The sequence below is a fragment of the Onychostoma macrolepis genome, chromosome 08, assembly GCF_012432095.1.
Source record: "Onychostoma macrolepis isolate SWU-2019 chromosome 08, ASM1243209v1, whole genome shotgun sequence".
Classification (NCBI taxonomy): Eukaryota; Metazoa; Chordata; class Actinopteri; order Cypriniformes; family Cyprinidae; genus Onychostoma; species Onychostoma macrolepis.
Genome location: NC_081162.1, coordinates 15598590 through 15623308, shown reverse-complemented (window position 1 = coordinate 15623308; position 24719 = coordinate 15598590). Strand labels below are relative to the sequence as shown.

General features: G+C 35.8%; 2 protein-coding genes across 5 annotated transcripts; one reads left to right on the top strand and one right to left on the bottom strand.

The window, feature by feature from the left end:
- Positions 1–136: 136 nt before the first annotated feature.
- Positions 137–17707, bottom strand: sort1b (sortilin 1b). Its single transcript, XM_058784351.1, has 20 exons — positions 17140–17707; positions 14744–14803; positions 14062–14135; positions 13863–13965; positions 13452–13613; positions 12940–13013; positions 8214–8260; positions 7056–7210; positions 6827–6971; positions 6458–6613; positions 5429–5535; positions 5178–5280; positions 4807–4978; positions 4438–4625; positions 4147–4336; positions 3521–3637; positions 3239–3347; positions 2794–2906; positions 2575–2695; positions 137–2114 (listed from the first exon to the last, which is right to left on the bottom strand). Exons 1-20 carry the CDS (start codon positions 17401–17403, stop codon positions 2100–2102), a joined length of 2475 nt encoding a protein of 824 aa, XP_058640334.1. The 5' UTR covers positions 17404–17707; the 3' UTR covers positions 137–2099.
- A 2353-nt stretch (positions 17708–20060) lies between these two features.
- Positions 20061–24077, top strand: sypl2b (synaptophysin-like 2b). 4 transcript variants are annotated; one of them, XM_058784781.1, is made up of 6 exons: positions 20061–20196; positions 20308–20539; positions 20960–21081; positions 21181–21385; positions 22644–22838; positions 23281–24077. In XM_058784781.1, the coding sequence occupies exons 2-6, from the start codon at positions 20447–20449 to the stop codon at positions 23389–23391; spliced, it is 726 nt and encodes a 241-aa protein (XP_058640764.1). In that variant the 5' UTR covers positions 20061–20196; positions 20308–20446; the 3' UTR covers positions 23392–24077. The 4 variants fall into 4 exon arrangements, with proteins under 4 accessions (XP_058640764.1, XP_058640762.1, XP_058640763.1 ...); XM_058784779.1 differs by having other exon boundaries at positions 20099–20196; positions 20465–20539; XM_058784782.1 differs by lacking the exon at positions 20061–20196 and having other exon boundaries at positions 20303–20321; positions 20465–20539.
- The last annotated feature ends 642 nt before the right edge of the window (positions 24078–24719 follow it).

The window sequence follows — 24719 nt, the reverse complement described above, 5'->3', positions numbered from 1 at the left end:
TCAAGTCTTGGCCTGTTCTTTTATGAATATTACTTTATTGTTACAATTTGCAACAAATCTAGGGACAAGCTGTCCTACCCTTTACATTTTATCATTTTTTTTGTTTCTCTGTCGCATTTGAAATAAAAAATACATCAATGGGACAAATCATTTTATTTCTCAAACAAACAGTTCTGTTCCAAATATACAGAGCAAAAATAAAAGATGCAAAGTTGGAATTGCTGTGTATGTACAGAGCTTCACAACTAATATATACATTGACTTTGCGCAGCAAGAAAAGTGTAACACCTCTTATAAATAAAATCACTGTCACAATGGAAATCATTTAGCTTTACAGTATATTTAATTTGCACTGCATCTATTATTACCCCAAGCATAGAGAGCAACTCAATTTAGGAACAAGAATTAAGTCATTTAGGGGCATGATTGTTCTTTTTTTTTTTTTGAATAAAAATCTCATTATGAGCTGTGGGAGTTCTTTCTGAAATGAGATTGTTCTCTTATTTTAGAATTATTGAAGATGAGCTTACATTTAATTGGAAGGCATAAGCTATGCCTCCATGCTAGGCACTTGAATCAAAATATACACTAGAATTTTATACCTATTAAACACTATGTAACTCATAATCTCATAAGAGTCTTCGCAATGGAGATTGTCTTCTTTTAAGAAAATATTATTTGTTTAGGTATGTGTAAATAAACGATAAATGGCTCCAAATTAACTAGAACTGATATTTAAATACACACTTAATAGAAAACTCACAGCATCAGACATCAAACATCTATGCAAACAGGAAGTACCAATGGAAATGTGCTAAACTGCTCTAATGCATTTGAATTTTCAAAATGAAATCACATGGTCAAAAACTTCAGACCACAGGAACTGTTTTCACCTCAATGAAGTTTGCTGCACACAGAAGAAAATAATTAGCACATGCAAAATTATTACGACTAATGGTTTGTCACACAAACACTTAGTCAGTTTTTACGCGTTTCTGTGCACAATGGTTAAAAAAAGTCACACTTTATTCTGCTTGATAACATGGGACTTTCCTGCTGTCAAGACGAGAACAAAGAAACGGCACAAATGTTGAAGGCTAATAAAACTGTTTAACTACAAAATTTGATTCGGGCAAAGTGTGCAAGTTTGTACACAAACTACAACTGTATTATATTGTACATGCATTTGTATCATTGCTTAGTTCATAAAAATATTTATTATTACAAAATGTTTCCTAACTGTCGCAGAAATCACTTTATTTGAAATGTAACAGTGGCTTACAAATTAATTGTGTAATATGTGAAATGAATCTCCATGTTCTACGGTTATTTGTAATATCAAATATCAAATTCCCCCTTTATTAAACTCACAGCCTATAACATAGCTACACAGTTTTAGGTAAATAATGTTCATAAATCTTAAATTATAAATATTTTCCCTTTTTGTAAAGCCAAATCTATTGCCTAAATACTTCCCAGCATTTTATTGCTATTTTCATTAATGCACCTGATTACTTACAGCAAAGTGGACATTGACAGCAGTTATGATCACATTCTGGCGATAAACACAGTCAGGGTTCAGTAGCACAGTATTTAAACCTGGGATGCGTGTGATATGATTCATTGTATTCTGTCGCTAAATAAAATTTCTGGTGAAATAAAAATCTGATATTACCATGAGGATAAATAAAACCTAACTCTCACATAAGGGCATCTGTACATAAAAAGAAAGCAAGTATTTTACAAGTACCCCAATGACAGTCTCATCAAACAAAGGTTTGATCTTTAAAATCACACCCAGAAGACCCCAACGTCAAAAGCAAGAATTGAAACTCCCACAAACAGCATTTTAAACACTTCTTCACTGCTTTCAGCAGATTTACATTCAAAAGCCTCTTCTATCATGAGAACAGCTTCCTATTGGTGGAGAAGCAACCAGGTTCCCTTCCATTGGTCGAGAAGCAAGGAAGTGCATGACGTTAGCTGGTAGATTAAGTCTGAGAAAGCTGACAGCTGGTTTGTGCTTTAGGAAGATAGAGACAGCAGCAGTAATGCCTGAATGACAGGAAATGTAGCTTCTTCTGCTCACCTAATGCTCTTTACTCAAGTAGGTCCTGCAAAACACACACAATCATTTAGAAAGATAAGCACAACTATTTAAAATGTCTAAGTAGAATACTTAATATACGGTGACCATGCGTCCTCTTTTTACTGGACATGCCCTAGCTGGGATTTCTCAATTGCCTAAAATGTTCAAGTTTTGGCTTTGTTTTTGTTTTTTTCATACTTGCTGAAGTAATGACTGAAAAGTAGTTTGACCAATAGCGTGCAGGCATTATACATAATCAACCAATCATGGCATCCAAGAAGGTGAGATCTATATAGAATGGTCAAAGCAATATAAATATGTGTACACATAATGTATGAGGACTGTAGAGGGAACATCAATAGGAAAACAAAGCCAAAACCTGGACAATTTATAAATCTTTTTTTCTTTTTTAAAAGGGTGTATGATCAGCTTGTAAATAATTAAGACAAACGTTTAAGTGAATTGGTTAATGTCCGAATCTGTACCTCATCTGAGTCATCATGGAAATCAATCTTGGGTGCTCCAGCAACATCTGTTTCCAGTGGTTCATCTATGCCGTTGGCTTCCACATTATGTTGTAAGACAGAGTATCTGTGTACAAGGAACCTGTAAAATATAGAGAGCAAGGACAATTGTTCATTTTATGTGATAGAATTAAATATATTCTATATGAAACACTTAAAATATTTGGAGAATAGACTGACCTTCCACCACAGACGTACTTCTTTACAAACAGAACTCCAAACACTACACTGGTCAGCAGGATGACCATGACGATCGCAATGATAGGGGCGGAATGTGAGGTAGATTTATCTGTCTGTTAAATAGAGGTACATGAGTGCAAATTCATCATCTTTTTTAAATGCATCGTATTGTGAACAATTCATCTGTGTGTATTATTTCTCCCTGACACATAAAAGGAGAATTGTTAGATTAATATCCTGGACACTCTTTTTAATACAATGACAGGGATGTTGGACTGGGGCTGTTAAACACCAAAAATACAAAAAGCACTATAAAAGTACTACAAAAGAATATTAAAATGATATTATTATAAAATTTAAGTATACGATAAAACATATTTCAAAACTCCTGTCTGAATGGTTAAACTAGTAAACTAGTACAGTAGCAGGCTAAATGCATTCTCACCAGCAGTTGAGGCTCCAGAAGGTTGCTAACGCATCTCTTGCTCAGGTCAATCACCCTTCTTTTTGGTTCTTTCCCTCCTTCACATTTATCACCTGGAATCTTTCGGTACCTGTTAAAAAATAACAAGCATGAAACAATCTGCATGTTGTTTCTAGAGTCAGGGACAAGCATGTGCTAACCAGATGCAAGATGAATCAAATGAAAGATCTCAATTGTCTACTGACTAATGCTAGGCCAAAGCATTAATCCTCAAGAAACGGAGAACAATAAAGAGGGCATTACCCGCTGGTCTGTAGCTGTTCCTTTTTCCCATGGATGCATATCTCCAAATCGTGGCCTTTGAGATCAGCCTGTTCAATACATACTGAGCTGTTCTCTTTACGGTAATATCCAAAGTCACTGAAGAGGAGGGCAGAGAATATTTGACATATGTGAAAACTTTGATGCCTTTATTCGTTATTATATCAATATGTAACAAATCATAATCTGAGGTCTAAAATGATAAACGACTGTAAATGTCTAGGGTATGGTAAATATATAATTATAAATGATATAAATGCATAATAAAAAACAACATCTCATCATAAGGTGTCCACAGGGTTATTTTTATTTACTAAATCTAAAGACAAAAACTACTGATTTAAAAACCAAAATAAAGTACATTTAAAAATCTAAATTAGTTGAAACAAAGAATAATAACAAATAATTAAGAATAACTAATAGAAGAATTAACATCAAAATTTCAAACTAAAACTGAAATGCTAAACAGAAACTAAAATATTATAAAGATGAAATAGAAACGTGTATAAAATAACTGAAGTGAAACAAAACAATCCATTCCTCAAACTAACTAAAACTAAAATGTAAATTTGAAAAAAAGCAAAGCTATAACTTCTGTTCCCACTCACCACAGGAAGTCATCCAGTGTACAACTGCACGGCGTGGGCTGCTTTGTGACTATGTAATCTCTGCCAATCCAACACACCGAGTCCTTTCTCACACGCAGGAAACGTTCCTTATAACCCAGCATGCAGCCATCGTCTGGGTCGCTGATGTCGTCAGAGTGTGCCAGCCACTGAACGTAATCAGTCTCCTGGCCTGGGAACCAGACAGAAAGATTACTTTATGCTAAACTGAATTATATAAAAAGTGTAACATGCCTTGGATTTTGTGTGGTTCAATGAGAAGTGGTCACTCACAGGTACGTGTCAGCAGGTCTTTAAAGTCAATGGTGTAAGTTACCCAGTGGCTGATCAGAGCATCTTCATAACCCCACAGACTGACATTCACTGAGCGGGCACCAGGCTCTGAGGCAAGCCCTGTGAAGAACATCGGCGTCTGGGTGAACTTATAAACGTGCCAGCATTGCCCCTCATCAGTGGAGAACCTGAGAGACACACACAAGCAGACAGTTTTACCCAGCTTTTTTCAGCTTGGCAAATATGCAATTATATTTTATTTTATTTCAGCTAGTTGTCTTTTCATTTAGTTTAACGATGTACTAAAAATAATAATAATTAATACAATAAAATCTGATACTAAAATGACACTGAAGGGGGGTTGCTCACTTAATCTCAGAGATAGGTATGGCTTCGTTGTGCTCCACGGCCACCAGCAGGCCTCCTGAGTCCAGGATGGCGTAATGGTGCGGCCCCTTCAGAGCCTGCAGCCAGGTGTAGCCTCCATCATCAGACACGTACACATCAGGAGCCATCATTGAGATCGCGTCACCTACACTGCCTGAAAAATGGTGAATAGGTTTCATCATATTCAAAGTTTCAAAGTCATTGTTTTTGCAATTCTGTGGCAATTCTGTTTTTTTGTTCTTATTAAGTTATTATTACTGCCAATTAAATTAAAACACTAAAATAAAATATTTTATTTGGTCACAGAATGGAATTGGACTTTAGGCTGTTTCTAATAAGTGTGCGTGCATTACCATGAGCCAATATAAGTCCCACAGCATTAGGTTCACTCAGAGGCAGCATGGGAACATTCAGCTTCATGGAGGTGCTGTATGAGGCATGAATATGCAGACTACACTGCACAGGAGGAAGACAACACAAGGTAAGTAAAAAAAAAAGAAAAGGCTAAACAAAGACATACTGTTAGAGGTAGTCTTCTCAAGCATTTTAACTATTTGGCCACATGTGCTCAAATATTACAACTTCCCTTAAAAGTGGTTCTTACCATTTCTGGATCTTTGGCTGTAGAATCGCACTTGGTGTTCTCTGGTTTCTTCAAAGGAATCCATTCACCTCCCTGATCAAATGATATGACTGTCTGTACTGAGCCATCTTTAGCAGAAAAAAGAAACACAAAATCATTTTAGAAAAGCCCTAACTAAGGTGAATTTGGTCATGTGAACTAATTGATTTCTCATTTAGTTGGCCATTTTTATCTATTATTTATATAGGTTATTATATATACACTTCAGTTTGGGATTTTTTAAAAGAAATAAAAATTCTTATTTTGTTAGAACACATTTTATTAACAACAATTTATTAAAAGTGACAGTAAAGACATTTATAATGTTAAAAAATCTTTAAATAAATTTCAAATAAATACTTTTCTTTTGAACTTTTATTCATCAGAGAATACTGAAAAAACATATCACGGTTTCCACAAAAATATTAAGCAGCACAAATATTTTAACATTGAAATGCTTCTTGTGCAGCAAATCAGCATATTAGATTTCTGAAGGAATCTTGTGACACTGAAGACTGAAGAAAATTCAGCTTTGCAACATGGTTATTATAGTTACTAATATTAAAACCATATCATATAAATATTTTTGTCACTAATGAAACCAATTAAAAATATTATTAAGAACTATAATAGTATGTAATGATACTAAAATAGCATTGCTTTGGTATCACAGATATAAATTACATTTTAAAATATACTAAAATTATTACTGCTTTACTGTATTTTTAATCATAAATTCAGCCTTTGCAAGCATATAAGATTTCTTTCAAAAACTAAAAAAATATTACCAACCCCAAACTTTTGAACAGTAGTGCATGCCATGTTAATTATCATATGCATTCTCAAGTTTATATTTAGAAAGTAAACAGCAAGCTATTGCTGTATTGATGCTGTTTTTAGCCATATCGATTTAAAGTATACTAAGTGATACAGTCCCCCTGGAGTGATCGGATGTTAAATATACACACAGACTATAAGCATATGTCCGTCTTGTGTAGGATGTAGTCATACCCTCAGCCAGCACGCTAGTTGTGAAGACTCCTCTGAGGGAAGTGACGTTCGTGAAATCTGTCTCGCCCCCTGGGGTCGTATACAGATGGCGTTCTAGAGACTTGGAATACACAGTGCCTCTGTCATCTGATACATAAATGGTGCCAAACCCAGTGTCTGAAAAAACCACACACAATACAGTTAAAAGACACAGAAACACGGAGGTCTATAAAGTAGCACAAATCAAAATGCTATTGCTATAAGCCAGTGGTTGCCCAATAAAATGTACCTATATAGCAGCATAGATAATATTATGATAGTTTCTACCAATTTAGGTTGTAATTTAACCACATGTATTATGGTTATGCTAAATAAAAAGCAAAAACTCACCTCCTGGTTCATCCACATGCATGAAGACCATTTCATCATTGGCTGCCAGTATTGAATAAAACTGCTCATGGCCGACAGGAGGAAGTTGTGCCATGTTCCACGTCTCACCCTTGTCTACCGACACATGTATTGCCCGTATCATGTCCTAAAGAACATGCACACAGTTAACACATCACATTCATGCATTCATATATTCACCACAAACTCAGAAAGACCCTCTCTCACACACCTCAGACGCTGACGGCATTATGTTTCCTGATCCAGCCATAACTGATGCGAACAGGAAGCGTCCGCCGATCCCAAAGGAGTAGATTCTTTCGGCGACTGTCTTAATATTAACACCAAAGTCCTCTGACTTTCTCAGCACCAGCACCCCTTTATCATCTTAAAACAAAAAAACATCAAACAGTGAAGTAACGTTACTACAGAAATATATGGTTTAACGAGTTGCTGATGCCGCATGAGCCGCAGTGGTGGCATGCTATTCCATAGAAATAACACAAGGTTTGCTGACTCAAATCCACTGTGGGATGCTAATTCTAATTCAAAAAGCTTCTAACAACATCTAATCTAAACGATATTAATGAGCTCTTGAGCAACACCACTCACAGGATGCTGCATCATCCCCTCTGACACTGGTGCAATCACCTTGCAAAAAAAGCACATGCAACTCTTTGCCAAATATAGGAAACAGAAATGCAAAAGTGTACACTTTCACTCAACTGGGCTCAATGGTAAGAATGGCTGCTGACAGGACCAGTGTGAGAGAGGATTGTGCCAGTTGACAGGACTGTCAGTGCAGTATCATCACATTTGCCAATCAAGCACTAGTGTTCAAATAGTTAATAGTTTTGCAAACTAAAACATTTGGTTTTCAGTCAATTGGTGTTGCAAATTCAAATGAAAATCTAAGCTGGGAAAATAAAAATTTGAACCGCTGGCTTGATATATAAGGTTTTTTTTTTTTTGCACTATGTCAGGGGTGGCGAACTCCGGTCCTGGAGAGCCGCAGCCCAGAGTGCAGAGTTCAGCTCCAACCCTAATTAAAACTCACCTGCCTGTAGCTTCCTAGTAACTGTTCAGACCTTGATTAGCTTGTTCAGGTGTGTTTGATTAGTGTTGAAGCAAAACTCTGCAGGGCTGCGGATCTCCAGGACCGACGTTCGCCACCCCCCGCACTATATGTTATGAACTGATAACTGTGAAATTTCCACCCGTTACTGCAAATCATAAAAATTAACTCGGAAATTCAATTTTAGATTTAGAATAACTCAATTTCAACGCAGCGACTAATGCACAAGGATGTAAAACCAGAAATAAACATAAAATTTATACACATATTCATGTCACCACACCTTAGATCAACAAAGCAATAAATATTACTCACAGCAGGATCCGTTAAGGTTGGCGGAGAAAAACAGAGTATCCATTCCCCTGTGGAAAAGAGGAAGAGAGAATTGATCCATGAGATTAAACTCAAGAGACCACATAAAACAACAGGAGTCAGATCAGTTCACTTCACTTCAGATCAGTCATTTGTTTGCAGCATAATAAGTGCAAACATGCTGCACACTAAAATGTCAAGGAAGAAGACAGTTTGTGACAATCACCACACAAATCGTGTTTTTGCATTTTAAATAACATGAACAATGCAACAAGAAGCTGGTCTCATAGCGATTGATTATCCATTAAAATTCATGGCATTGTTGTCACAGGATAGCTAGGATAGTCTGAGATCATATGGCGTATTGTTAAAACAAGACTTAAGGGAGTGACTCAGGTTGAGGAGTCTTCAGGTTGCCACACTGCTGGAATATTACCAACAAACCAGGGTTGTTATAGTTAACTAAAACTAAAATTTGAAAAAAATCAGCATTAATGAAATTGAAAAACATTTTAAGTTAGTTGCCAAAGGAACATTTCTTATTTTCATTTAGTTTAACTTGATGCACAAAAATAACTATAACTAAAACTGAAATAAAATAACAGCAAAAATGACAAAAAACTATGGAAGCCCGTTTCAGCCACTGAATAAATTTTTTTTTAAATGTTATTGCGACTTTATATCTCACAATTATATACTATATATATACACTATGAATGCTTGAATCTGATTCTAAGGTATGCAATTATTTTCAGGGAAACACATGGCCACATAAAATCTGAATGTCTTTAAATTAGTTCTGTCAAAATTAGCGTTAATTAAATTAATGTCATTAATTGTTTCAGTTTAACATGTTAAAAATATTTTAAGTTATTTTTAAAGTCTAATAAATGTTTTAATTAATTATAATTTAATGTTTAATGGCTATAGTCAATGGTTAAATATTAAGAGACATTTTTTTTTAGGGAAATCAGTATTAATTGGTATCAGTGATACTGGCCTTCAGTCATAAAAAAAGATGCCATTAAACAAATATAAAAAATATGTTGTTTGTACATTAATTTGAAGATTGAATGTGAAATTATTGCAATATAAAAGTATATTTAAAAACTTTAATGTTAAGTGGGATTAATCGCAATGAATTTCAGAAAAAATGTGCGATTAATTAGTTAATTTTTTTTAATCGATTGACAGCACTACTTTAAATACAACATCTAAACAATGTCGTGAGGTGTGGTAACCATAGTATAAGTGTAATAATTGAATCTGGTCCATTGAATTATTACAATTATTAGAAACTATTATGCACACCCGAGGTGTAATGGCCACTCTGCTTCAGGTGAGCATTCTTTTCTAATAATTCAACAGCCCGTCGTCACTTATTCCTTATATGTGATCCTGGACCACAAGGGTCATAAGGGTCAATTTTTTTTAAATTGAGATTTATATATCAACAGAAAGCTGATAAATAAGCTTTCCATTGATGTATGGTTTGTTAGGATAGGACAATATTTGGCCGAGATGCAACTACTTGAAAATCTGGAATCTGAGGGTGCAAAAAAAATCGAAATATTGAGAAAATCGCCTTTAAAGTTGTCCAAATGAAGTCCTTAGCAATGCTTATTACTAATAAAAATTAAGTTTTGATACATTTACAGAAGGAAATTTACAAAATATCTTCATGGCATGATCTTTACTTGACATCTTAATGATACAATATATATATATATACACAGTATCTCACAGAAGTGAGTACACCCCTCACATTTTTGTAAATATTTTATTATATCTTTTCATGTGACAACACTGAAGAAATGACACTTTGCTACAATATAAAGTAGTGAGTGTACAGCTTGTATAACAGTGTAAACTTGCTGTCCCCTCAAAATAACTCAACCCACAGCCATTAATGTCTAAACCTCTGGCCACAAAAGTGAGTACACCCCTAAGTGAAAATGTCCAAATTGGGCCCAATTAGCCATTTTCTCTCCCCGGTGTCATGTGACTCAGTGTTACAAGGTCTCAGGTGTGAACGGGGAGCAGGTGTGTTAAATTTGGTGTTATCGCTCTCACTCTCTCATACTGGTCACTGGAAGTTCAACATGGCACCTCATGGCAAAGAACTCTCTGAGGATCTGAAAAAAAGAATTGTTGCTCTACATAAAGATGGCGTAGGCCAGGCATCCTCAAATCTGGCCGCACGGTGGCCAAGACCATACAGTGGTTTAACTGGACAGGTTCCACTCAGAACAGGCCTCACCATGGTCGACCAAAGAAGTTGAGTGCACGTGCTCAGCGTTATATCCAGAGGTTGTGTTTGTGAAATAGACGTATGAGTGCTGCCAGCATTGCTGCAGAGGTTGAAGGGGTGGGGGGTCAGCCTGTCAGTGCTCAGACCATACGCCGCACACTGCATCAAATTGGTCTGCATGGCTGTCGTCCCAGAAGGAAGCCTCTTCTAAAGATGATGCACAAGAAAGCCCGCAAACAGTTTGCTGAATACAAGCAGACTAAGGACAAGGATTACTGGAACCATGTCCTGTGGTCTGATGAGACCAAGATAAACTTATTTGGTTCAGATGGTGTCAAGCGTGTGTGGCGGCAACCAGGTGAGGAGTGCAAAGACAAGTGTGTCTTGCCTACAGTCAAGCATGGTGGTGGAAGTGTCATGGTCTGGGGCTGCATGAGTGCTGCCGGCACTGGGGAGCTACAGTTCATTGAGGGAACCATGAATGCCAACATGTACTGTGACATACTGAAACAAAGACTGGGCCGCAGGGAAGTATTCCAACATGATAAAGACCCCAAACACACCTCCAAGACGACCACTGCCTTGCTAAAGAAGCTGAGGGTAAAGGTGATGGACTGGCCAAGCATGTCTCCAGACCTAAACTCTATTGAGCATCTGTGGGGCATCCTCAAATGGAAGGTGGAGGAGCGCAAGGTCTCTAACATCCACCAGCTCCGTGATGTCGTCACGGAGGACTGGAAGAGGACTCCAGTGGCAACCTGTGAAGCTCTGGTGAACTCCACGCTCAAGAGGGTTAAGGCAGTGCTGGAAAATAATGGTGGCCACACAAAATATTGACACTTTGGGCCCAATTAGGACATTTTCACTTAGCGGTGTACTCACTTTTGTGGCCAGCGGTTTAGACATTAATGGCTGTGGGTTGAGTTATTTTGAGGGGACAGCAAATTTACACTGTTATACAAGCTGTACACTCACTACTTTACATTGTAGCAAAGTGTCATTTCTTTAGTGTTGTCACATGAAAAGATATAATATTTACAAAAATGTGAGGGGTGTTCTCACTTCTGTGAGATACTGTATATATAAACAGTCTCTCTATTATACTATAAAAATGATGAGCCATTTCATGCAGTACATTTTCTTATATTGGGTAAAATATAAAATGTACAATTTTGTAAGAATTTTGTAAGAAATTATGAGTTAATCTTCTTTTGTTACAATTTAATGGTTTTAACAGCTGTTGCCATTTTGCCATGTTCCTGCTTGTTCCCTATGCATAATCTAAAATTTAAAACTAGAACTTTTTTAAAAAGGTGTATCTTAATTGTTCACCTTTGTCTAATCAAAATCTTTTCACTTACAATCATTTCATAGGTTTCTTATCAGTAATGTTTTTCATAAGTATCATTTAGCTGTCTTCAGTATCATTTTCTATTCTGGTACTCTAATGACTCCAGGAAGTGACACCATTTGTGGCAAGAAAATGGCACAATTATCACTTTAACACCAGATTCAAATGAACACCAGATTCTGAGATGTTTTGTGGTATCACTCCAAGTCATCCCAAGCCGTGCGTGATAAATGAAATGAAATTTCTGATTTCCATTTCAAATTCAAAATTTCAATCACTCATTTCTAAAACTGTACACTTATATTGATACTTTATTAAATTCCAACACAAGCATATTCTGAATGTTGTAATTTAAATACGAATATGATTTTCATTTTAAAAGGAACTGCATGGTGTGACTTTTCTAGTTTCTGAAGTCATGTGTGACCTTCGCATCTTCTTTTCATGTCTAATGCCATACACTGTAGACTCAAGCTCTCAAGATAAAGTCTGACTGATCTGAACGATCTGACCCAATTTCCTACTGCCGTTTTGATACGGTCTTTCAAAAAAGGTGGGATACTGTTCTTTTTTTAAAACTAGGTTACCCCGGAAGGCTGCAGGGACCACTGAGAATGAAACTAACCTACAGTCAGGAATGCTCAGAGGAGTAATAAAGGAACTATACAGTATATACAGATACTGGCAGCCTTGGTCAAACATTAAATGTGTAAATGAATGATTAGCCTCACTGAACTTCCTTGTTAATATAACTACTTCCCTGTTTAAGTGTAAAAACAAAAGACTGTTGAATTCAAGTTAAAAAACTGGAGAATTCAACTGAAGTTTGATGCAGCAGTTTATCTGGAGCAGGCAAGCTTCCTCGGACATTTGAAAGCTGAGCCGTGTGGAAAAACAGGGTGACTCAGCAGAGAATGTCTCGTGTTGCTGCCATGGTGGCCATATTTGCATGTTTGTGTTTTTTTATGTCCTGGATATGCAGCCGTAAAAAGAATGATCCAGAATTCTGGTCAAAACATATAACAAAATAGGCCCTACTATATAAGGTCAATCCACCCTGAAGCCCTTGTGTCCTCACAAACACAAACTCATTCCTAGAGCAGTTTTAACAATCATAAAAAGCTTACCATTTGACCACGCACACCATCTCATGGATTTTCTTCCATGTTTCACCAAAGTCTTTAGAGATCCAGAGATCACGCTGAAACAACAGCAGTAAAATGATATTATGTAAATTATTATGATATTATGCACCACTTGAAAAGCATAAAAGATGAAAAGCACTATATGAATGTAGCCCTATATCCTCTTGTTTTTAAAAAATATACTTGAGGAGGAAGTGAATAGCAAATATTTACAATGAGGATATTTAAAATGCTATCATATAATTTAGATAAGCACAAAACTAGAACTCTTATCGGTTCAGGAAACCCAATGTGTTGATGGCATTTTTGAACTTCACTATGAGATAAACTAAGGTCTTAAATACAATAAGTGTCATTATGCATACTTTCTGCAAGTGTACAAATTTACACTAATTAACTCTTAAACTAATCAAATGGCTCTTAGTAACTTTACATTTGACGTTAAAATGTTTCAGTCTATAAGGAAATAAGACCAATGTTTTAAAGGCTCTCACCGTGACGCTGATGGCTGCAAGAACATCTGAGTTTTGAGGGTTGTACATGATCTGCATTAGTGGATGGAAGGGCAATTCTGTGTGGATGAAACGCTTGCCAAAATCTCTTGAACGGAAAATTCTGGAACCACTGCCTCCGGAAGCATCTCCCGTGAGGATCACCTGTGGGAAAGAATATCAGGACTTTAAAGTGCTGTCACAAATCTGTGTAAATGCATTGAGTATTGAAACATCAGCAAAGAACAGAAAGTCCAGCTGGTCTATTTTCACTGTGATTGACATGCTGCATTTAAATATCTACAGGCCAATTCAGCAGTCTGAGAAACCTCTTTAACACAACAGCTCCCCAGCTCACGTGGGCTTACAGAGAGCAGTTACTGAAATGCTGCATTTTTGACATGTCTTGCCCACCTTGCCAGAGTTTTCCGGACCAATAGTGATCCCAAAGTCAGTGCTGATGAAGGTGTTGTTGATAAGTTCTGTAACATCCTCAAACGACTTTCCATAGTTTTCACTGTCACAAAGAGTGGAGGATTGAGAAAGAAATGAAGTAAGGCAAATACTACAATGATATTACAAAAACAAACACACGATTAAAACCAGCACTCACCTCCTGTACAGTTTAGACTGACCGAATCGCAGGAAGACTATTGGCATCTGAAATGTTGTCAGGGCCAGCACTACCTAAGATTGAGACATGAAGACAGTTGTTTACTTTGACACAAATCTTCAAGAAATGTTTCCTGAGCAGCAAATCAGCATATAAGAATGATTTCTGAAGGATGATGTGACACTGAAGACTGGAGTAATGCCATTGCATTTTAAAATATATTAAATCAGTTATTTTAAACTGTAATTACTGTTTTTAATGTATGCAGTCTTGGTGAGCATAGGAGACTTCTTTTAAAAAAAATAAATAAATCTAAACTGAAGTAGTGGTATGTATGTATTGTTTTTATTGCAGTAATGGGCAGAGTAAAAATAAGGACTTCTTGACATGGCCTTGAATGTGCGCTGGGGCATGAGAGAGGTCAAACTGGTAATGAGTTTGCATTTGGCAATTGGCCATATTGATAGTTGTGTTTATGTTTCCTTGTGAGCCTTGTGAACACCCAAAGAGATCTGGGAAGATTATCTAGACAGTCTAAATTTAAACCTAAAGCTAAAAAAGTCCTCATCTAACCTTGAATGGAACTTGTAGCATGGTGGAAGGTTCTTCCGGCGACTTCACCTCAGAATTGGCAAGCATATGATAGTGTGTGTACACATAATTAATCAAAAGTGAAACTCACCCCAGTTCCATCCCCCACCCAGGCCAGAGACACAGACCGACTGATATCTTGAAAGGTAAACTGAAAGAAACACATTTTATTAATATTAAACAAAATCAATACTGAAAGTGCATCGTCATGGATAAACTATAAGAGTTTTTACACACACATTAAGGGTTTTATTGCATGTCCTAGACAGACACTATCAGCCTATGCAAAACACATGCTAACCTTAAACAAAACACTGAATCAGAAACCAAGCAACTACACTCAAAACAATTAACCGTGGAACTCAACATAGTGCAATGAAGATTGATCTGATAAATTACAGAGTTGACAAAACTGGAATAAATTGTGAAACTGAAAATAACATATAAAAACTGTATTATATTTTCATCATCTGTTTGGTTTAGATACTGCAAGTGTCTCTCAACATTTTTGATTTGAAGGCCCCCCATTGTAAATATAACACACTATTTGAAGATATTTCCTCTGGTTTTTCTGCTGCAATTATGACAAACTTTTTATTAACAGAAACTGGGGGTGTTGATATATTAAAATCATTAAACAATTTAACTTGTTTATTCTATAAGAATCAAGATTTATGTTTTGCATGTTTTTCAATAAAATCAGTAGTTATTGAGGAGGAAAAATTAAAATAATTGCCATGTTAAATGTTTTTTTTGGGTTTTTTTTAATGTAAATTATTATTTTTTTAAATAAATTATTAAACTTCCAGACCCCTTTTTAAAAGCATGCCCCACACCCATTTTTGAAAACTACTGGTTTAGGTATTTTGTAATTTGTATTTAAAAAAAAATAAAATGTGATGAATCATTGATCTGTTTAAAAAGTTAAATAACATAGTTCAATTACACTGTCAAAGCAAATGTGTCTCATGAAAATCTCAAATCGCTAGTTTTCTGACTATCTCTTCTCTCATTTCTTCACAGTACACCTAGAAAGAATAAAGTAAAGTGACTAAAATACTTTCACTTTCTTGCTCTGGGCTTCATCTGTGACCCTTCAAAGTTAAATCTTCTAATTCCATCTAATGTTTCTGAACCCTGTCTACAATTGAACATATATCCAAACACTATATAAAGGCCGAAAGGTCAGTGCAAATATGATCCTAAAACACTTTGAGAATTAAAGCTTCTGTGGTAGTTCCTATCACCTCTTGCAAATTCATGATAAGACAAACCACAGTCTCACTATTTTTAAAAAGGTTAACACATCTGTGAGTAATAAGCACAGGAAGTTTATCCGAGGGTTGGTGAGGTAGGGGTGAGATGATGAAGCTTCACCCTCAAACACCTCTTGACTGTTCCAGCTCATCTGACAAGAAGCAACCAAAAATATTTCCTAGAAAAGGAAGTCACTTTACAATGCAATGACTAGTGTCAGTGTTATTCACTGCTCCATTTTGTAATATTAAGACTTGCTTGTATTATAAAGTATATGGTTTAGTAAAAATTTATAAACATGCATTAAAAAGGCCTAGCTGGTTGGAAAAAGGATAATCAAACAGGTCGTCATACCAGCTTAACTGGTTCTACAACTTGTGCGATCCAAACTACACCTACTTGTCAAAGAGGAACTTCAAACACAAAAAGAAAACAAATTCTGAGGGCTATGATAGTAACCACAGAAAAAAAACAAAAAAAAAAAACAATATTAATCTTATGCGTCTTCGTATCACTCAGTACTTTCGTTTTGAAAATGTTCTAGTGAAAAAGGAAAATTTGCATTTTCAAAAACATTTTACATTATTTACATAATCTAGTGAGCTTTAAAGAACATTTAAACATGTATTATTTAGAAACAACTAGAACTATTTTTACTGTTAACGTACAAGTTACTAGTCCTTATTCATTACATAGCCTACTATTAAATATTACTTCATATTCATTTGAAAACAATCATCATAGTTCAGTTTTACTCATTATTTGAGTTACTCACTAGAAATTAAATAAGTGTTAGGGTTAGATAAGTGTTAACATAAACATTTGCATAATACACATGTATATATATATATATATATGTATATATATATATATATATATATATATATATATGTGTGTGTGTGTGTGTGTGTGTGTGTGTGTATGTGTGCGTATGTTTATATATGTATGTATGTATATGTATATAGTAGAAACTTAATTTCCTGTAAAGCTGCTTTGCAACGATTGTATCGTAAAATAAATAAACTTGAATTGAATTGAATTGAATAACATAAAACACAACAAAAACATTTACTAGTTAGTTTTAAGGTATAAATATTTCAACGGTTTTCCATAAGAACTCTCGGATTGAACGCAATATTGTCAAAAATGCTGTTTAGTTAGGGTTAGGGGAAGATCCCTAGGTTTTGAGACACAACTACGGGGCTGCATCGGTGCTTCGAGTGAACTTACGCTGTGCGTATTGCTAGTTAACTTGGTCTCAAATCCATCCAACCCATTACAGGAGTCTGGTCCATCATCTGCGCTCCTTTTCTGGATATGATGGTGGATACGAGAAATATCTGCATCCGATCCCGTCCCGATTAGACTTCTGGCGGCTACGGGAGACTTCACATACACCCGGTGCGCGCTATACGAGCCTGGTTCCACATGAAAATCCACACCAAATGTCATGGGAAAGAATAAAAGTGCAATAAAGTATCCTAGGCCTCTCATTTTTCGTCTTCAGTGTATTTCCAACACGACTGTCTGTGTTGCCGTTTAAATACGCATTAATTCCTCTGTGTCTCCCTCCTGAGCGGCTGCTGACGGTATCAACAAAAACAGACTGCCTGTGACAGCGAAAGATCCCTACCGCTCATATTATCAGTGCTGCCTCCTAAGGGGGCACTTCAACGCCCTTTTTTATTTGATCAATGACAACTGATAATTTCCAAGATCGCAAATAAAATTGCAGACCAACCAAGCTGCTTTAAAGACTGTATCATTGACAGTATTTCATATTAAACACTTCCAAAAAAAAAGAGCATCCAAAAAAATAACGGTGAAAAGAATGCACCTTGCAGGGCCTGCACCTGATTGGCTGCAGCGACTGGTGCGATTTTCTGATTGGTCTGAGGTTGGACATACATGCTTCTGTGAGCCCGTGCTGTCAAGTTAGTTTGACACGTCACATTTCAGAGGACGCGTTTCATACGTAAAATGGTCTTCGGTGAAATATCAGTATAACGACTATAAACTCACAATGTCAGTGACCCCTTTTTCATTCAGACCTATTTAATGTGGAAAAAGTTTAACTGTAAAGATATTGCAAGATACGCTGCTGTGCTTTTTCAAATTATTCGAGTTTTTTTTTATTGTCCATGCACTTCTCAAATAATGTGACCAAAGCCACGCATGATCTTCCTCATGTAAATGGCTGCACAAGCAGTTGCTTTTAAAAGTCCAAAGCTGCATACATGCTCTACTTATTTTTATACCAGCAAAATAGTTTAATGTGTCTAAACAATAACAAGTGCATGACCCATATTGTCAATATTCTCAGCGAGATCACAGTCGAAAATTTAGTGTAGTCTTCCAGTGTGCATCATGGAAGAAAGAAGCATCTGTTGATGCACTTCACAGCTCAGCCTACAACATAACCGTGCATTATCATCAAAGTCTCTGTGACTCATATCACAATAGATGAATTTAGTGCATCTTCCCCCAAATTCGAACCATTTTATCACTGTATTACACCAACAAGATTTTTCATAGTTACTGAAGACACATGGGAACATGTAAAATACAACAAAGAGAAGGGTCGGTTGCTTAGTTGTGATCAGTTTTAACACTGTTTGACCTTTTAAACTGTTTAGCAGTTTAGATTTCAACATTTATCATGTTAACATTTTAAAGTTAAATAACATTTCACATAGGCTACATTCTTACAATGTATTTATGTACCAAATCATAGAATGTTCTATTACTTTTGACTTATTTTATGAGTGTACATGTGATTATAGCAGGCTCTGGCATGGAATAGCCTATCCCATGATCACAAACCATGTGACACAGAAAAAAAGGTTTATTGTGAGTCCCATCAGTTCTCTGTAATTCTGATCTGTAGTCATGCTTATTCTAGATCTGCACTGCTGGCCTAGAGCCACGTGATTCCCATTCATATCATCCTGTCTCTTGTTTTAGCAGATAACATTTTGATATTTGCTAAAGAAGTGAAGTATGGACGTCTTTGCCTCTGGAAGGAAGATTATAATTCTAAATGTCAGCCCAGTGTGACTACAGTAATGCCTTTTTAACTTTGCAGTGCATAATAAAATTCTGCATGGGTGGAAAAACCTGTCACACAAGTAAAGATGGTGTGACCTGAATTCCTCAGTAGTGACTGTCTGGGCACCTCCTATCCATTGAGAGCTAGGCAACTTTTCAAAGTTAAGATGAAAACAAAAAGGCTTTTATTACCCCGGATCTGACAAGAAACTCCCAATGACAGGCTGTTCTTTTTCACCATCAGTTGTAAATTTTAGGCCATCCTATGTATGTTAATGATGTGCACTCAACATTGCTTTACACAACATGAGAAACAAGGGAAAGTTCACCTAAAAATGAAAATTCTGTAATAATTGACTCACTCTCAAAACCTGCATAAGCTTCTTTCTTCTGTTGAACACAAAACTCCTGCTTTGAAGAATACTGGTAACCAAACAGTTGACAGTAACCACTGACTTCTATAGATTTCTATAGTATTTTTCCATGCTATGGAAATCAATGGCCGTCAACAGTTTGAGTATTTGCTGACAGAATTATCATTTTTGGGTCAACTACCCCTTAAATGTGTGGTATTATTTTAAACCAAATTCACAAATTTTAGGATATAGCATTGCTTAAAAATTTCTTGTTCCTTTTTTTCCCCATCAAAACGTGCATTTGCTAAAAGCAAGGAGAAGGTATAAACACAGAAGTGGGGACAAGGCAAAAATGCCTAAGGAGAAAAGGTACTTATAATATTATTTAACGTAATATTAATACCAATTGTTTTTTTAAAAAAAGTCTGTAATAACAAACATTAAAATATGGTACCGGCTATTCATTGCAAAAGCCAGATTACACGTATTAAACATTAATGAGGTGCCTCGGGTGAGAACTACATCTAGATAAGAGCGTCCTCTTGTGGTCAAATTACAGTAAATCACGTTTAAGACTTGTTTATATTAATGTTATGGTGACTAAAACAAATGGCCAGAAATGTCACCAAATAATATCTGCCAACATTTATGCACAATGTCGTTTGTAAGCATGAAAATATTTCTGCAAGCTAAGATGATGAAAATGAAGATAAGATGTTTCAGGGAAAGTTTTGTAACCGAAAAGTTCTCTCCTTTTAGCTCGCCCATGCCTCAGTTTGTGTGGGTGATGGTATCACGTCACGAACCACGTGTCTTAAGCAGAAACAAGAAAAGGAGAAGGAACTCTGGCAACTTTCTGATATTTTTCTGGGGTCTAAACAAGGTAATCTTTCTCAATCTTCCTTTTTTCTTCAGTGCAGCAAAGCTCTCAGCGCTTCTCGATTTACACACTGTTATTCGCTTAAACTAAATGCAACTTTTTTTTTTTTTTTAGACCTGATGAAATTGGTGAGAAAAGAGTTTTCGAGAAAATAATGCTGCAAAAATGTGCCGCGCTTCATGTTTCCGGTTTCATGTTTGGTTATCGCACCATTTCCCGACAGTTGTAACGGTTGTGTGATGGACCGCTACTGATGCTTTTTTATTTGCAGAACATGATGAGCGGGTTTCGGTTGGATCTCAGCCCTCTGAAAGAGCCCCTGGGGTTTATACGTGTCCTGGAATGGGTACGTGCTTTACAGCTATGATCTTGAACTATTCTGTGTAGGTACATCACAAATTATTAGAAAAAACTGTCAACATTATTCTCATAACGAAAGTCACCAAATATGTATCACGCCTCTATCATTCTCCTTATTTAAGGTAAGCACCAGATTAACATAATACAGATTTTAAGGTGTAAAACCCACAATAAGCATTTCTCCTTTGAAAAAATATACCATTTAAAAAAAAAGAGGAAGCAGAAAGCAGTGTAAGACAGTGTAAGGCTTTTAATGATGATTCAAATTATTTGAAAATTATTTGCATTTCTTCATATGTTGGTCTGTTTGTGTTCTGTTTACTCATATGCACGCTTCCTTTGGTTTAAATTTTTACTATATTCCTATAAACATTCATTCATTCCACCTCCACCATTGTCTTTACAGATATTTGCTATTTTTGCTTTTGCTACAACTGGGGGTTATTCTGGCTCTACCAGTTTCAACATCAAGTGCAATTACAATAACCACAGCAAAGAAATAAATGTATCCTTCAGCTATCCGTTTAGGTAAACAATATGATTAACACATACATATGAAACGCATTGTTTTTAATAAATATATTTTTCAGACATAATTTTCCTTTTTTATTGTTCTTTGTTACAAAGGCTCAATACCCAGAGTTACAATGTCCCCGACTGTGAATTCAATGGAACAGTGTCTAAACCCAAACAACTGACTGGAGATTATTCATCTTCCGCTGAGTTCTTTGTAGCTATTGGAGTTCTGGCTTTCCTGTACAGCACAGCTACTCTTGTGTTGTATCTGGGTTACCAGCACATCTACCGTGGATCTCCTCGTGGCCCCAACATTGTGAGTGTGTAAATTTAGGTTCACAAATTTACACACAGGTATCTATTTTAAGAGTTCTGTGTGCGTTCATAAACCTCCACTAGTCTGTGCATGCCTTTAAATTAATATCCCTTTTTATATTCAATGGCTGACTCAGACGTTGTATGGGAAATGAATACCAGCCACTGCATGTCTGATAGGTTAATTTATACACTTCCTGGCAGTCATTATATTAGCCTGTTCAATATTATGCTGGATTTCAGCATCACTTGGTTGTATGAACTTTGTGAGCTCTTTCTGAACTGTGTGAAGAGTTCCACTTGTGTGTAAATGAAGAAACGGGGGGTGGGTTTTTTTTGACAACAGCTGCAACTGTTATTCCAAACAAAGTGTCCTGTGGATAAAGCAAAAGCATTTGAGTATGAAATATAAAACATTGGTGCATAGATAACATTTATTAACACAAAAGTTGTGGAATATTTAAGATTTTTTGTGTTTTTGAAAGAAGTCTTGTATGCTTATTTTCTGTAAATTATTCCTGCGACGGCAAAGCTGAATTTTCAGCAGCCATTACTTAAGTCTTCAGCGTCATATGATTATTCAGAAATCAATCTAATGTACTAATTTGGTCCTCAAGAAACATTTCTTATTTTTATCAATGTTGAAAACAGTTTTTGCTGCTAAATATCTTTTATGGAAGCTGTCATACACTACCACTCAAACATTTGTGGTATGTAAGATTAAAAAAAAGAAGGATATTAATATTAATACTTTTGTTCAGCAAGGACATGTTAAATTGAGCAAAAGTGACCATAAAGAAAGAAATAATGTTACAAAAGATTTCTGTTTCAAATGCAGTTCTTTTTAACTTAATATTCATCAAAAAAGAAAAATCCTGAAAAAATGTGATCATCGTTTCCACATTAAATATTCAACGGTTTTCAACATTGATAATAATCAGAAATATTTCTTGAGCATTAAATCAGCATATTAGAATTATTTCTGAAAGATCATGTGACACTAAAGACTGAAGTAAATTATATTTAAATTTCTAATTAAAATGAAAAAGAAAAGTTCTTTTTTAATTGTATTAATATTTCATTTCATTACAGTTTTTTTATTTTTAATCATATAAATGCAGCCATGGTAAACGCAAGACTCCAAAAACATTAAGAATCGTAATTATTCCAAATATTTGACCAGCATATTAGAACAAAAATAAGATTATTTATAATACATTTAATAACTTGTATATAAATATATGTATTACTCTCTTTAGGATCTACTGTTAACTGGGATCTTCGCTTTTCTCTGGCTGGTGTGTTCATCTGCATGGGGAAAAGGTCTCACAGATGTGAAATTGTCAACCAGTCCAAATACACTTGTGTCTCTAATTAATGACATGTGTAAGAAAACTGGAAACAAGTGCACTGCTGGGCACATCCCCTTAATGGGCCGCCTCAATTCCTCAGTGGTAAGAGGACTGTAATGTATATGACATAAGGTGACCAGACGTGCCACTTCCCGGGGACATGCTCAGCACAGGATTTCTAAATGGCCTAAAATAACCAGGTGTTGGTCGTTTGTGCTCCTCCAATTGATCGTCGTATGACTGCGATAGCTATAGAGCAGAGCAGGCGGCTCCATGCGTTCAAATCGCTCTCGCGGTACTTTGATGTCATACAACGATCAATTGGAGGAGCACAAACAACCAAGACCTGATTATTTTAGGCAATTTAGAAATCATGTACTGGAAGTGGTATGTCTGGTCACCTTAGTAAATGAAAATACTAAACCCATGATGTTATACATAGATAATAGAATTACTTATGATTTATTTATCCTATTTTCCCACATATTTTTACTGCTAACCCTTGTTGGTATTTATGTAATGTGAATCAAATGAATCTTTGTAGATCTTTGGATTCCTCAACCTTATCCTGTGGGGAGGAAATTGCTGGTTTCTTTACAAGGAGACGCCACTACACAAGTCAGCCAATCAGCAAGAGGGAGCTGGACAGTCATAATTAAACAGCAGGTCACATCCACATTCATCAAGCAGGTGATGTTTCAGGATTAAAGTGGTGCTACATAGCACCCGGTCGACTGATGTTATGAATCGACCTGACCTGACCTGACCTGACCTGTGTAACAAATCCACCAAAGGTCCTCGTCTATAGAATATCTCCATTCTATTCAGATATGGTCCAATTTAGATGTGTATTTTACACACTACAGCAAAGCTGTATACTAGAAAAGGTAGAAGAGCACCTTATCAAATAAACTGTTTGTATGAAGTAAATTGCATCATTAAAAAATTACATTTCATCTCTTTACTGTTACCGTCATGTTTCTCATGGCATTTGAACTTGATACATGAACAAAATGTACTGAATGTTTTTGACTCCTGTTTACTGAAGTATTATTTTTTTAAATTTGATATATAAGTTTAATTTGCTGTTCTGATGTTCCCTGATTCTGTTGTTTAGTTAGTTTTGGCTTTATAAAATATCATCAACGTTAACTTTTCCACTGTGCTTCTTGTGGTTTAAATGGCCTTATATGAACTGTGTGCCTTATAACTTAGTTAGCCTATATTTAAGAAATGTTTACATCATATCAGGCACCACTGATGATAAAAAATGGATTGACTGTTTTTGTTTGTTTAACAACTGAGGCCTTAAATAAATAATCATGATTTGTTTTTATTGTGCATCATATTGTTCTTTTGGCCCACGTGTTCTTCTAATTTCTAATTGGTAAATGACCTATGAAAATTAATTTCTAATTCTAATTGACTTAAATAGGCTACAAACACAAAGGCAAAGCACATTCTTAGCCAAAATGTAATCTCTTTATTATCTTAATGCTCACAGTATCAGCCTGCGTTATTATGAACATCAACTGTTGCTAATGCTGGTGAGTTGTGTGGATGTTTTTATAAAAACATTTTTGCGGGTTGTTTACAGAGTTTACAGATAATGATGTAATATTCAAAAAAATCGGGTATTTCCTATATGGGTATTTCCAGCGTTTCAAGCGCACGGACACGAGCTTGAAGCAATGTTCGATTCGTGAACGAATTGTTCTTTTGAGTCGGATCTTTTCAATGAATCGTTGAATCCATTTACAGACTGGATAATTTGTTCACGAATCGAGCACGAGCACGTCTCGAGTCAACAAGTCTGTTGAATCGGACATTTCCTTCTCTATATTGATGGTAAAAGCGTTTGGAGTTAACCGAGAATTTGACGGATGGGAGTTACTTAAGCCAAAACATTACAGGCAAAACCATTGATTCTTAATGTAAGTAACCATGTTACGTTTAGAGGTATTAAAAAAGACAAATAATTTA

Bases quoted from the DNA above. Each gene is read 5' to 3' on its own strand.
- sort1b (XM_058784351.1), bottom strand. From the start codon at position 17,403: ATGAGAGGCCTAGGATACTTTATTGCACTTTTATTCTTTCCCATGACA. The intron at 8,261-12,939 runs GTAAGCTTTTTA...TCTTTTCCACAG, and splicing joins ATGGTGTGCGTGGTCAAATG to GGGAATGGATACTCTGTTTT. The intron at 2,907-3,238 runs GTGAGAATGCAT...TCTATTTAACAG, and splicing joins TTCTGGAGCCTCAACTGCTG to ACAGATAAATCTACCTCACA.
- sypl2b (XM_058784779.1), top strand. From the start codon at position 20,101: ATGGTATCACGTCACGAACCACGTGTCTTAAGCAGAAACAAGAAAAGG. The intron at 20,540-20,959 runs GTACGTGCTTTA...TTGTCTTTACAG, and splicing joins TTATACGTGTCCTGGAATGG to ATATTTGCTATTTTTGCTTT. The intron at 21,082-21,180 runs GTAAACAATATG...TTTGTTACAAAG, and splicing joins TCCTTCAGCTATCCGTTTAG to GCTCAATACCCAGAGTTACA.